Genomic DNA, 15,109 nt, shown 5'->3' with positions numbered 1-15,109 from the left:
TTCTGTTTTAAAAACAGGCACCAACACTGTGCACAGTACTCCAGGTCTCAGCACCCTGTACAGTTCTAACAAGTTTTTTTAAACTCGAAACTCAAAGCAATAAAGACTCCATGTGCTTTCATTTAACGTAGTACTGGACAAAACAATTTATCTTAAGATTCAACAAATCTCCCTCAGCAGGATATTTACTTGTCCTACTGTCCATGATCACAGCTCACCCTCCACAACAAATCCCCATTACCAACAAATCCCTTAGACTTTTTTTGGGCACTATCAATTTCAATTGAGGCACAACAGTAGGTTGCTATCTATCTTCTCAAAGCCCACTGAAGGTGACTAACAAGAATATTAAGCCTTAATTTACAAACATCCACACAATCATACATACTTTGCATCATTCACTTACATTGGGACACCTCACCCCATCCCAAAATGCCTTTGTGAAATGGAAGGACTAGACCTCCTCCTCAGCAGTCTTTTACGGTCAAGGTTGTGGCATTCTCAATTCCAAAAGGCTGCAACATCAAAGTTAATGAACATACATAAAGGTAGATTTATAGAATTTAAAGGGGAAGGGGAGAGAGTGGGACTATGGCACTGAGACAGAGGATCAGCCATTATCATGCTGAATGATGAAGCAAGCTTGATGGGCTGAATGGCCTATTCCTGCTCCAACTAGCTCCATCACAAGTCCTGGTGGTGATGACAGACTCCTTCAGTGATTTTCTTAGAATAACTCTAAAGCATTTTCTGTGAAACTCATGCATTGGTCTATGCTGTGCACTTCAATTATATGACAGAGAATTTTTAATTCTCACCAACACTGGATGAGTGAATAATTAAAATGTCATTTTGATAAAGTAAGACATGGTGACAATCAACATACTCACATCATGATCACACTGCTCTCAGTCTTGGGAGTCTTCTGTTGTGAATAAGGTCTAAGTAGAACATTTTAATTTTGACATTCTGATGTCAGGAATACACCTGATATGTCCAGCCAAGTGTTTTATATTTGAGCAATTGCTGCTTCAATACTAGGTCTATTGACTTGTGAAAGGCTTATCTCCAGACTGAATTACTCTCAAATATGGTCCCCAGGCCATCCAGAGATTGCTGATGCCAGCCAGAGTCAGATCCAGTTCAAACAGCAACCATGGTTAAATAGTTTAGGATCCTGGGTTCCTATGGTAACTCATGCGACGCACAAGTGTGTGCCCAATTCCCAAAAATGTTCCAGTGAAAATCGGGAAGATCAAAAGAAAATGTCCCTTACAAATCATTTTCAAACTAGTAGTACTTGGTTTTAGATTTTGTTCAAAAAATCTATTCAAAAAATAGGCTTGTTGGTCTAGGGTATGATTCTCGTTAAAGGTTTTCCACAGATGCTGGTGTCACTGGCAAGGTCAGCATTTATTTATATCTATCACAACCAAGTAGCTTGCTCAGCTGTTTCAGAGGGCAGTTAAATGTGAACCACATTGCTATGAATCTGAAATCATATATAGGCCCTGACCAGATAAGGACAGCAAATTTATTTGCTTGAAGGACTTTAGTGAAGCAGTTAGGTTTTGACAGTGGTTTTACATTCTGGTTCTTTTAAATGATCAATTAAATTTCCGAGTTCTCATAGTAGGATTATTATTCCTCTCGATTACTAGTTGAGTAATATCATGATTATTCTACCATGACCCTTCAATGTGATGGTTGTCACATTCTGACAAAGCCTGGGTCACAATGCACTGTTGATCATGCCCATACTCTCAGCAATTTTCAATGACTAGCTTCACTCTTCACTGGCTAACCATAGCAGACGAGAGCATCGTGTTCGTCAGAAGCACCTTTAATGGACCAAGCATGAATGACAAGGGATCGCATTCACATAATCACCGCTGTCATGGATGTCTGCACTCGCATCAGCTGTGACCCCAGTAAACAAACCCAGCTGCTTCAAGAACACAATATAGAACACAAATAACAGGCCCCTCACATTCATACTGACTGACGCAGTCTCTTTATATTTATCTGCAACACACAATCACAATAACTACGATTAATTCACATGCAGCGACAGACATCAAAAGCTCACTCTCAGTCAAAGCCTTATCTTTCAAGCTACTGAACTGTCAAGACGCTTATTGTTCACTCTACACTGCTTTTAATTCATGTAGTCCATTCAGTTCAACAGGTCTATGATCTTTGTATAAAGGCTCACCACCCCTCAACTCTTGCATTCAATTACAGTTCTGTGAAACTCATGCATTAATCTATGCTATGTGTCCCAACTACGTGGTATAGAATTACACATTCTCAACACCCACTGGTTCAATAAATAATTGAAGTGTTAATTTTATAACCTTTATAATCTATAAAATAACAACAAGCAGTGTACTCATACCACCATCATACTGCATGACCAGATAATCTGTTTTTACTGATTCTGGTTAAGGGATAAATATTGAAAAAGACACCAGTGCCATGAAATCTTTTGCATCTACCTTAGGGTTCACATTTTATCTGATAGACTGACCCTCCAACAATGCAGCGCTCGCTCAGTACTGATTCTCCAACAATATTCGTCAATGATGCTACGACATCACTAGTAATGACCCTTTGATGTTGTGGTGCTTCCCTAATAGGGGCCACCAGTGCAAATATTCAGTACTTTTCTCTGACAGTGTTGGAGTTCCCTTGTCACCATGGCAAAGCCATCCTGATGCTGACTGCCCTGCCATTAGTGTGACATTGCCCTTGTACTCCCTTACAACATAATAATAGAACATTTGGAGAGCATTAAAGGGATCTGACCAAGTCAGCATGGATTTATAAAAGGGAAATCATATTTAACTAAATGTACTGTAGATCACTGTGGATGCACAGTGAAACATGAACCAGTGGATATCGTGTAGATGGATTTTCTCAAGGTCACACGCAAGATGCCAATGGGTAAAATTAAGGCACATGGGATAGGGGTAACAAAGATATAGACTTAGAATTGGTGGACAGACTGGAAACTAGGAAAATGATGCTATGACATCAGGGCAGCCCGATGGCTCAGCGGTTAGCACTGCTGCCTCACAGTGCCTGGGACCCAGTTTGATTCCAGTCTCGGGTGACTGTGTGTGGAGTTTGCACATGCTCCCCTGATCTGCATGGGTTTTCTCCAGGTGCTCTGGTTTCTTCCCACAGTCCAAAGATGTCCAGGTTAGGTGAATTGACTATGCAAAATTGGCCATAGTATTCAGGGATGTTTAGGTTAGTTGCATTAGTCAGGGGTAAATGTGGGGGAACGGGTCTGGGTGGGTTACTGTTCGGTGGGTAGTTGCCGACTTGTTGGACCTGTTATCACACTGTAGGGATTCCAATTCCAGTAAGTTGATTTTTTTCTTGGTGGCAGGCTGTGACTTGTGGGATTGGAGCTTAGGCCCTAGCAAACTAAAATATCTATAAATAACTTGGATAAGGGAATCGAATGCAATATTTACAAGTTAGATATTGACACAAAACAAGATGAAATTGAGAGCTGTGTGAAGGGTGCAAGAAGGCTTCCAGGTGATCTAGACAAGTTGAGCGAATGGGCAAACAAAACAGATTCAGAATCATACAGGGTAAATATGAAACTGAGGTACTTTGGTGTGAAAACCAGGAAGACAGTATTATTTAAATGTTTAAATGGGGATGTACAAAGGGATCTGGCTGTCTTTGTACACCGTTCTATGAAGGTAAACAGACAAGCTCAATAAGCAACGAGGAAGGCAAATGGTATGTTGCTGAAAATGTATTGCTGGAAAAGCGCGGCAGGTTTCCAGCAACACATTTTCAGCTCTCATCTCCAGTATCTGCAGTCCTCACTTTCTCCTAAATGGTCTGTTGGCCTACTTTGCAAGAGGGTTTGAGTTAAGAAGAAGGATATCTTACTGCAGTTATATTGGATCTTGATGGAACACACACGAAGTATTTCCTGCAGTTTTGGTCTCCCTACCTAAGAGAGGATATACTTGCCATAGGGGGAGTACAGTGGAAGTTCACAAGGCTTATACTGGGAATGGCTGTCCTATGGGGAGAGGTTGGTTCACCTGGGGCTGTATTCACTAAAGTTTAGAATGAGTGAATCTAATTGAAACATTGTAAAATTCTAAAGGTACTGGATAGACTAGATGCGGGAAGGATGTTGTTCCAAGCTGGGGAGTCTATCACCAGAAGAGACAGAGTCTCAGGATACAATGAACAAAGAACAATACAGCACAGGAATATGCCATTCAGCTTATCAAGCCCGTGCCAATGCCTAACCCTTATTTAGACCTGTTACTGACTGCCCATGCACAGTTTCTATTCCTCTAATCACCTCCCATTCATGTGTCTATCAAGCTATGTCTTAAACATGGCTAATGTGCCTGCTTCCACCATCTCTACTGGCAGTGCATTCCAAACACCACCCTCTGTGTGAAACATCTTGCCTGCACTTCTCTCCTAATCTTTTTTCTTCTCACCTTGAACCTGTGCCCTCTTGGAGTTGATTTCTTTACCCTAGGAAAAAGCCTCTAACTATCCACTCTGTCTATGTCTCTATATGTATACAGTATAGATCATTTAGGATTGAGATGAGGAAACATTTCTTAAAGAGTGGCCAACCCATAAAATTCTTAACCACAGAAGGCTTTGAAAGTCAGGTCACTATAATTATGAAAGAGATAGATACATTTTAAATTTTAAAGGTATCAAGGATTATCTGTAGAAAGCAGGAATAAGGCATGGAAAAAAAAAAAGAGGATCAACCATGACTATACTGAATGGCACAGTAGGCTCAAACAGTCAAACATCCTACTGTTGCTCCTACATTTATATGTTTCAACACTGTGGTACTTTCCCTGTACTGCTCCCCTGACAACGTTACACTTCCGCACTAGAGCCCTGCCAGTTGCCTACAACACCATTGCTTTGACAGTGTTGTGCTCCTTCAGTACTGCCTCTCCAACAATGCAGTGCCTACCCCAATGCTGATGCTCTGACAGTGCAGCATTTGGTACCAAAACAGCCTTAATTCAGTGATACTCCTGATAGCACATGCAATCCTTTGGACAAGGCAAGTGGATGTAGGTGCACAGGTTTGGCCTAGCTGCAATATCCCTCACCAGTGACCCCAGCATCATTTGAACACCATGACCATACTCAGCAACCAGATTCACAAATCAATGCTACTCAAGAAGGTTGTGAAGGAAACTTGCAAAGTTATTTGCTGCCAAAGCTCTGGAGGCTACTGAACTTCAAAAATCAGATGGGCAGATTTTTGTTCAGTGAAAATGATTGGGTTATACAGATTAGCCTAGGTGCAGAGAGTTGCAGTTTTGCTAATTTGTAGAACAGCAACAACAGACTGAGTGGCCTCTTCCCTGCTTTGATGCTCCATGTGAACATACTCACCCTTTTTGGATACAAACTGTGATGTCACACCAACTTCGAAAGTGCCAAAGGCTGGTGAGTGGTCACTTGTCACAATATCGTCTGTGCAGCCTGGATGGAGAAAAATAAACAGATGAGATATCTTACTGATGAAGACAATCCATGTATATCAGCAGGAAGAATGAGATTTCAGGGCTGAACAGACTTTTTTTTTTAAACACAACACCTCTTGAGTTTGGCTTCAGTTAGCTGGAGACATTTGGTAAAGCAGTTAATTAAATGTAGCCCTCTTATTGCAAATGGTCATAGAGATGTACAGCACGGATACAGACCCTTCAGTCCAACCCGTCCATGCCAACCAGATATCCCAACCCAATCTAGTCCCACCTGCCAGCACCCAGCCCATGTCCCTCCAAACCCTTCCTATTCATAAACCCATCCAACTGCCTCTTAAATGCTGCAATTGTACCAGCCTCCACCACTTCCTCTGGCAGCTCATTCCATACACGTACCACCCTCTGTGTGAAAAAGTTGCCTCTTTTATATCTTTCCCCTGTCACCTATGCCCTCTAGCTCTGGACTCACCAACTCCAGGGAAAAGACTTTGCCTATTTACTCTATCCATGCCCCTCATAATTTTGTAAACCTCTATAAGGTCACCCCTCAGCCTCCGACACTCCAGGGAAAACAGCCCCAGCCTGTTCAGCCTCTCCCTGTAGCTCAGATCCTCCAACCCTAGCAACATCCTTGTAAATCTTTTCTGAACCCTTTCAAGTTTCACAACATCTTTCCGATAGGAAGGAGACCAGAATTGCACGCAATATTCCAACAGTGGCCTAACCAATGTCCTGCACAGCCGTAACATGACCTCCCAACTCCTGTACTCTATACTCTGACCAATAAAAGAAAGCATACCAAACGCCTTCTTCACTATCCTATCTACCTGCGACTCCACTTTCAAGGAGCTATGAACCTGTACTCGAAGGTCTCTTTGTTCAGCAACACTCCCTAGGATCTGACCATTAAGTGTATAAGTCCTGCTAAGATTTGCTTTCCCAAAATGCAGCACCTCACATTTATCTGAATTAAACTCCATAATGAGACCTTGGAATGCAGGTTCATAGCTCCTTGAAGGTGGAGTCGCAAATAGATAGGATAGTGAAGAAGGTGTTTGGTATGCTTTCCTTTATTGGTCAGAGTATTGAGTACAGGAGTTGGGAGGGCATGTTGCGGCTGTACAAGGCATTGGTGAGGCCACTGTTGGAATACTATGTGCAATTCTGGTTTCCTTCCTATTGGAAAGATGTTGTGAAACTTGAAAGGGTTCAGAAAAGATTTACAAGGATCGGAGGAATTGAACTTTAGGTAGAGGTTGAATAGGCTGGGGCTATTTTCCCCGGAGTGTCGGAAGCTGAGGTTTATAAAATCATGAGGGGCATGGATAGGATAAATAGACAAAGCCTTTTCCCTGGGGTGGGGGAGTCCAGAACTAGAGGGCATAGGTTTAGGGTGAAAGGGGAAAGATATAAAAGAGGCCTAAGGTGCAACGTTTTCACTCAGAGGGTAGTACATATATGGAATGAGCTGCCAGTGGAAGTAGTGGAGGCTAGTATAATTGCGACATTTAAAAGGCATCAGGATGGGTAAATGAATAGGAAGGGTTTGGAGGGATATGGTCCAGGTGTTGGCTGGTGGGACTAGATTGGGTTGGGATATCTGGTCAGCATGGACAGGTTGGACTGAAGAGTCTGTTTCCTTGCTGTACATCTGTATGTTTCTTAATCACTCAATTAATGGAAATTAAGGTGGATTACATTTAAGAAAAGACAAAGGAGTCATTCGAGATTACACAGGGTGAAACTCAAATAATCTGATACGTTAAGTTGCACAAAAGGGGGCACTGACTCATTCTGCAACAAGCTCCTGTCTGAAGGAGAACGGTTATGGAGGAGGTCAGTTGGCCACTCAATTTAATTCAAAACAAACTACGTCAAGTGACCATACTTTGAGGAGAGCACTGGAGATGTGAGATGAAAATGCATGTTGAAACAGATAGGGTCAGAAAATTCCAGGAAAACTAGAGATATCTGGCAGAGCAAATAACTGTAGGAGAGAGAAAAAGTGAGTTGAAAGTTGTTTTAAACTTTGGGAATGGCTGCAACCTTAAAGTAGCAAGGAACAAAGATGAACTTTTGTCCCATAAAATGTTTGATCAAACCCACCCCCAGAGGGGGAGGGGAAGACCAAGTATGAGCAAGACACAGGCATGCATGGACAGACACATACACAAACATACATACTCAGAGAAACACACACACAGGGTGCAGACAGAGCCCCACCCACACACACACACACACACACACACACACACAGGGTGCAGACAGAGCCACACACACACACACAGGGTGTCAAACATATATTGAATGTCTCCCATGAAGCACAGCCAGAACAGTGTGCAATGCATACTGCAACAAGCTACTGTCTGAAGGGGAATAGTTATGGAGAGGTCAGTTGGCCACACACAGTATCCAAGAGTCACCAAATACAAAAAAATCAGCTTTGAAAGCACTTCTCAGTTGCTCAGATTTCAGTGGAAATTGGAACAGTTGTCTCCTTGACGTGTTTTGGTTCTGATCCTGTGATTAACTGGAAATTTGATTCCACAGAGCCAGACACTAATGAAGACCACATGTGCTGCTTCTTTGGTGTGGTTTAAGTTTGAGTAGGGCTGGATGTAGAGCAGGGAGTCGGGGTTGAGAGAGGAGAAGAGTGAACAATCAGAAAGGAATCATATCCATGGCAAACAGGGAAAAGGACATATAAATGCAAAACCACCTGAAAGAAATGTTATTAAAATCAACCAAAGGGTTATACCTAATGCAATCAGTTTTTCAAAAATGAGTGCCTGGTCTTTGGTAATTTCAGGCAAAATGACAGCAATCTGGAAACAGTTAGGTCCCAGAGAAAGCAAAATAAATAATTGACAGAGGTAGATTATTAGCGAGGAACTCCAACTCTCTGTAAAGGCATCATACATGTTCCACACGTCTCTCTGACAGATAGCATTTCAGTTCAATTCTTCATTCACTGAAGGTTCAAAATAGTTAAGTCATCTTCAATTATCTGAGTTTGGAAGCACTTCCACCGTTCACAAAGCTCAGAGACCTTGGCACTCTCCAACATCAACATGATCTGCCCCCACTTCACTTCCATGCTATGCATTCCAGACCCAAATCATTCATTCTGTGACTTATTGTGTTTGCACCACACTGGTTATATTTGCAAATCATTTTGGTCGCTCTGCCTATAAGAAGGATGTTATTAAAATGGAAAGGGTACAAAAATAATTTACAAGGATGTTACCATAACTGGGAGTATTGCGTTACAAGGAAAGGCTGGATAGGTTGGGACTTTTTTCCTTGAAAGGTAGAAGGCTGAGGGTGACCTGATAAAAGTTTATAAAATCATGAAGGGCATGGATAAAGGTGAATAGATCTCTTCCTCAGGATAGGGGAGTTCAAAACTAGAGGGTGTATTTTGTTTTAAGGTGAGAGGGAAAAAACTTAAAATTTAACAGGGACCTGAAGGCAATGTTTTTCATAGATGGTGTGTATGTGCAACAAGTTGCTAGAAGAGATGGTACAGGCAGGTACAATTACAACATTCAAAAGACGTTTGGACAGGTACATAGTTAGGAAACATTTAAAAGGGATAATGGGCCAACCGCAGGCAAATGGGACTAGTTCAGTTCAGGAAAAATGGTAGGCATGAACAAGTTGGGCCTATGGTAAGTTTCTGTGCCAGTTCTGTACCCAGCAGCATTGGTGGTATCTGCATTGTCAAGGTCTATCAAGAAGACAAAGAGTGGCAAATTTCCTTCCAACAGCAGCAGCATGGTAAAAGGGACTCATGCCTGAACACCAGTCCCATGGCCCATGACAGAGCACTTAACAAGGAGGACTACACATTTGGACACTTGTTTATTTCTTCATTTTTCTGCTTTTACAATCTATGTTTTGGTTTATTTTTTCTGTGTTTTATGCTTGTGCCAGAGAGTGGCGACTCCATTCAAACACTTTTCACGATACTTTTAACAAGATACACATGACAATAAACCAAATAAATCAAGGCAGATGTTTTTAATGTGGTGGTCCAAAGGGCCTTTCTCTGTGTTGCAGATCTCAATGATTCCATATCAAACATCATCTGCCACCTTTCTGTCCAATCCAACTAAATGCCTATGTCTTTTTGGAGTTCTATACTGTCATCCTCACAGTTTACAATGTAAAGTTTTGCATCACCCACAAACTTAGAAACTGTCCTCTGTACACCAAGATCTAGATCATTAACATATACCAGGGAAAAGGGTCCCAACACTAACCCTTGGGGATCTTGCTCCAGCCTGAAAAACATCCATTAACCATTACTGTTTCCTATCACTCAACCAGTTTAGTAGCCACATTGTTACTATCCCTTTAATTCCATGACGTATAACTTTTCTCAAGTTGTGTGGAACAGTAATTGCTTTTTGAAAATCTATCTTCACCCCAACAAAGCATTCGCCTCACTTACCTTAACTTTTCAAAATACTTCAGCAAATTAGTCAAACAATTCCCCCTTCAGAAATTCTAGCTGGATCTTTCTAATCAACTCACCATTTTCCATGTACCACTAATTTTTTTCCTGAATAACTTTTTAGAAGCTTCCCTACCACTGAAGCTAAACCACTGAAGTTCTTTAGTTTCAAAGAGGAATAATGGGACTTTAACTGTTTCTCTGCCCACAGAGTGCTGCCAGCTTGTCTCCAGCACTTGCTTCAATTTCAGATGTGCAGCATCCACAGTCATTCGCTTTTATTTCACTGAAGTTAAACTGAGTGGCTTTTAATTGCTGGGTTCATCCATAAAGCCTTTTTTGAAGACGACCAAATGTTTGCAATTCTCTGATCTTCTAGCATCTCCTTTGCGGCTAGCAATGTTGTTGATAACCACAAAAATGTTGCTCTTTTCTTCTAATTAATCTCTTACCACTATTGCTTATCATTCTTCCTCCTCTGCTCCTGCAATCTAAGCTGATTGTGGTGCCACAACGTGGTCCAGTTTGAATTCTCAAGGAACCAGAGCCTTCAAAAGAGAAGAGTGAATTGAGAGTTGGAGCCCAGGGGGGTCCTGAATTACGCCTGTTTCTCTTGCAAACTTGATTTTCACCCAGTCTCTTCAACGTGACCACCTCTCTGGATGTGCTATCCATATAACTTTGAGTTTCACAGATGTGCCAACGTGACTCCAGCTGCCGCCCACACCTAATCTCAGAGCTCAAGTTTCTGCATCTTGGAGCACTTCCGGCTCGCGATTTGTGAGGATACTTGTATAATCCAGGACTTCCCTTATATTGCAGGCTATACATTCCACTTGACTGAACTGAGCTGCCATATTTTCAAATTATTTCCCTTACATTAACCTTTTCTCTGTTTTGGATCAGTTTCTATTGAACTAACTCTCTGCTGCAGTTAACTTCTGAGACCAAAACATTGATGATTTTCAAGAGATACAGTTCTTAGGCCTGGAGGGAATCAAAGGGGTCTAGCTATTTGGATAAAAGGTTGGCTAGCAGGGACAGAGGGTGGTGGTGGAAGGTTGCTTTTTGGATTACTAGATGCCAGTGATGGTGGTGTGCCACAGGGATCGGTGCTGGGTCCACTGCTTTTCGACACTTGTTTAAATGATTCGGATATGAGCATAGGAGGTATAAGTTAGTAAATTTGCAGATTACACCAAAATTGGTGTTATAGTGGACAACGAAGGTACCTCAGTACAACGGTACCTTGACCAGGGCCAAGGAATGGCAGATGATTTTAATCGAGACAAATGTGAGGGGTTGCAACTTGGTTGGGCAAACCAGGTGGAGGTCTTATACACTTAATGGTAAGGTCTTAGGGAGTGTTGCCGAACAGACTGACCTTAGAGTGTAGGTTCATAGTTCCTTGAAAGCAGAGTCGCAGATCGGGTAGTGAAGGTGGCATCTGGCATGCTTGCCTTTATTGGTCAGTGCATTGAGGATAGGAGTTTGGAGGTTATGTTGTGACATTGGTTAGGCCATGCTTCAATTGCATGGAACATTGCATTCAATTCTGGTCGCCCTGCTACAGGAAGAATATTGTGCAACTTGAAAGGGTTCAGAAAAGATTTACAAGGATGTTGTCAGGGTTGGAGGGTTTGAGCTATAGGGAGAAGCTGTTTTCCCTGGAGTGTTAGAGGCTGAGGAATGATCTTAGAGGTTTATAAAATCATGAAGGATATGGCTGGGGTGAATAGTCAATGCCTTTTCCCCATGGCAGGGAAGTCCAAAACTAGAGGACATAGATTTAAGGTGAGAGGAGAAAAATTTAAAGGGTCAAGTTGTTCATGTAGAGGGAGATGGGTACAATTATAACATTTAAAAAGCATCTGGATGAGCGTAGGAAGGGTTTAAGAGGGATATGGGTCAAATACTGGCCAATGAGGCTCGGTTAATTTAGGATATTTAGTCAGCATGGACATTTTGGATTGAAGGGTCTGTTCCAGTGTTAAAAATCTCTACAGCTCTGATATGGGGAGAATGAGAGAACAAAGGACTAGTTGAATGATCAACCACGATCACACTGAATGGCACAGCAGGCTTAAGGGGCTGAATGGTCTATTCAGGCTTTTACGTGCTATGTTTCTATGATTTTACAGATTTTCTGTGGTATTATAGTTCACTCTTTCAAACTGAGCAGGAGTCATTCCAATAGCAGTCCAGTTCTAAGTGTGATCGAATACCAAGCTGATTCTGGTGTGCTTGTCCAACATCCAGTATTCATTGGAAGGTTGATGAGAAGAGGAGATACCAACCCGAGCAGTTGCACTGTAATCTGTTGGTCCTCATCAGGATTAGCTTGTCACAAATTGGAGTGTGAATGAGTATTCTAATGTCCATTGCATGCGCTTCTACTGTTATTGTTTGGTTTCCAAAATAACTACTATTGAGTATGAAGACATACTTGACTTTGATCTGGTCTTTCAGGTCATTTTCTGGTGAGTCTGGCAGAGGAATTTCTTAAGGACTTCAGTCACCACGAGAGAAGGGAAGATTAAGTGATGCAACATTGGGAATAGTGTAATGGTGAATTTATTCCAATAAATTGGTCTCTTTATTCTAGTGAACTGCCAACACATATGGGATGACATTGCTAGATCAAGTCAGTATGCATTCAATTTAATGCCATGATGTGGAGGTGCCAGTGTTGGACTGGAGTGGACAAAGTTAAAAAAAATCACCAGGTTATAGTCCAACAGGTTTATTTGGAAGTACAAGCTTTTGAAGCGATGCTCCTTCGTCAATTGGCAAGTAGGGCAAGCTCATAGGACACAGAATTTAGAGTAAATGATCAAAGTGTCATACATCATATCAGTTGTATGACAATTGATCTTTTCGGAGAAAGTGAGGACTGCAGACGCTGGAGATCAAAGTCGAGAGTGTAGTGTTGGAAAAGCACAAGAGGTCAGGCAGCATCCGAGGAGCAGGAGAATCATGATGAAGGGCTTATGCCCCAAACGTCGATTCTCCTGCTCCTTGATTGCTGCCTAATCTGCTGTGTTTTTCCAGGACTACACTCTCGACTTTGATCTTTTACTATAAATTCTGTGTTCAATGATCTTGCCCCACTAGCTATCTGGCAAAGGAGCAGTCCTCTGAAAACTTGTATTTCCAAATAAACCTGTTGGATTATAACCTGGTATTGAGAGATCTTGAATTTCAATTTAATGGTACAAATTGTGGAACAGATGGTTGGAAGCAAACACACCAAAGCCTTAAGACTGGCTGTCATGTAATCCTTCCCCATGAAAAGAACAACAAGGCAAGTAGCCTACCCTTGATGCCATTCAATATCTCAAAGCTAAGCATGAACCTAATGGTTTTTGGTGTTTATGGTAATGAATCAACTCAATAAAATACACTGGAATAAATACAAACTTGCTCGCAAAGTTATCTGTCAAGGGATCGAGGTCACATTAACTTACCATATGAATTACAAATGATGTGGGTCTCAGGGTATGATTTCCACAAAATTCTGTCACACCACGATGGAACATTTGTGCGGACCTGTTGGTGGAAACAGCACCTGCATTTACACTGTCATCTGGTTTATACCATCAGGCTCTAGAACGGAGAGATGTTCCTCCACTTTGCCAATTGCTCTTGCTTCAGTTCTACTTGCCTACCCAACTCCTGACATGTACTGAAAAGCCAGAGCAGCCATGATGGACTGAAAAGTGTCTTTTCAATGCTCTATGACTCAATAGGGATGCTATGAAATTTTAAGAGATCCTTTTGAGGTAAGGGTGTTTTCTCCTTCTTATACTTTTGTTCTTTGTCAAAGGATTCACACTGTCAGAACTGGAAGATATTTGCAAGGTTGAAAGCAAGCCATTCAGCTGTATTAAAAACCACTTTCATGGGCAATAGTTGCCAATGATGCTAATTTTTTGTGACTTCAGCACTAGGTCTAAAATCCAGCAAGCTGAATGAATTAATATTACTGGCAGCATCAAGTGAAATGTTGGTCAGACTTTGGAGCCGTGGAGCAGAAATGAAAAAGAGCATTTGTCAAACTTTGGGAAAGCTGAGCCATGTTCAAAGAGAGGTCACTTAAGTTTCTTCGAGTCCAGACAAAAAAAAATGAACAAACATGCATTTTGACAGAAATCTGTCGACCCGAACCACTTCCCTCTCCAATGCTTGTCCAGCATTTCCTATTTTTACTTCCAACATCTATAATATGTGTATTCTGGTTTTCAGCCTCCTTCTCAAGTTTCAGATGTGAAGTCTAAATGGAAAGTGGTAATTCACAATGTTTTCTCAAAAGGGTCTTTTATGTTGGAATTTAAAGAGAGATTAGTCATTTTAATCTAAGTCAATGGTAACTCAAATACAAACATTATCTTTGACCCATTTTCCACAGGGAAAAAATATGAATGGAATCAAGGAATGCAATGCCCAAATAATAGGTTCAAAACATTTCATAGAATGTCATGACAAAACTGAAAATTTATTCATTTACAGCTAAATTCCTTGGTCATAGAGGAATACTCGGTCTCACAGAATATTACTGGCTTTTCATGGGGGAAGGAAAGAAATGGAGTGGAACGCTAGTCTCAAGCTACCGGTCAGAACCTAGGGCAACCTGATGATCTGAAATGTACCGTCTGCAAGGGTTGTGGAGTAGACAAGCAGGAGACTGGAAGAGCTCAGCAAGCCAGGCAGCATCAGGGTAATGTAAGCAGATTCAAAAATAACTTGCAACTCTGCAGGTTTCTGCAAGCATGGAGTGCAATAGGGCTTGGAATAGAGCTTGCAAAGAGTTAGTAGCATAGTGAGTCAAACAATCTTCTCCGTTGTAGAACTTACGACCATTAAATAGGAACACAAGTAAGCAACGCCTGTTCTATCATTCAATAAATTGATAGATAATCTTTTATTTCAACTCCACATTTTGACTCTTAGATGTACATAACAAATGACCATCCACAGCCTTCTAGGCTAGAAAGTTCTCAAGATTCACAAATTTGAGTTTGAGTTCAAAACCTTCACTGACTCTGACTACAACTCCAGTTGCATATATACATTGCAAGCCAGTGGTCCCAAATATTTATACAATTACAGCAGTGACAAAGATGGGGGAGAAAAA

At 41.5% G+C, this 15,109-nt stretch overlaps 1 protein-coding gene across 2 annotated transcripts in view; it reads right to left on the bottom strand.

The window, feature by feature from the left end:
• The window catches only part of inppl1a (inositol polyphosphate phosphatase-like 1a), a 234,108-nt gene that overhangs the window by 41,655 nt on the left and 177,344 nt on the right, over window positions 1-15,109 (bottom strand). For both annotated transcript variants that reach the window (XM_072576755.1, XM_072576756.1), the window contains 2 exons: window positions 13,443-13,524; window positions 5,422-5,511 (listed from right to left, as the gene is read on the bottom strand). In XM_072576755.1, the coding sequence (XP_072432856.1) occupies window positions 5,422-5,511; window positions 13,443-13,524 (172 nt within the window). The remainder of the gene's footprint in view (window positions 1-5,421; window positions 5,512-13,442; window positions 13,525-15,109) is intronic.

The sequence above is a fragment of the Chiloscyllium punctatum genome, chromosome 9 (assembly GCF_047496795.1).
Source record: "Chiloscyllium punctatum isolate Juve2018m chromosome 9, sChiPun1.3, whole genome shotgun sequence".
Taxonomy (NCBI): domain Eukaryota; kingdom Metazoa; phylum Chordata; class Chondrichthyes; order Orectolobiformes; family Hemiscylliidae; genus Chiloscyllium; species Chiloscyllium punctatum.
The sequence above is the reverse complement of the archived record's forward strand: the minus strand, read 5'-3'. Positions and strand labels throughout refer to the sequence as shown.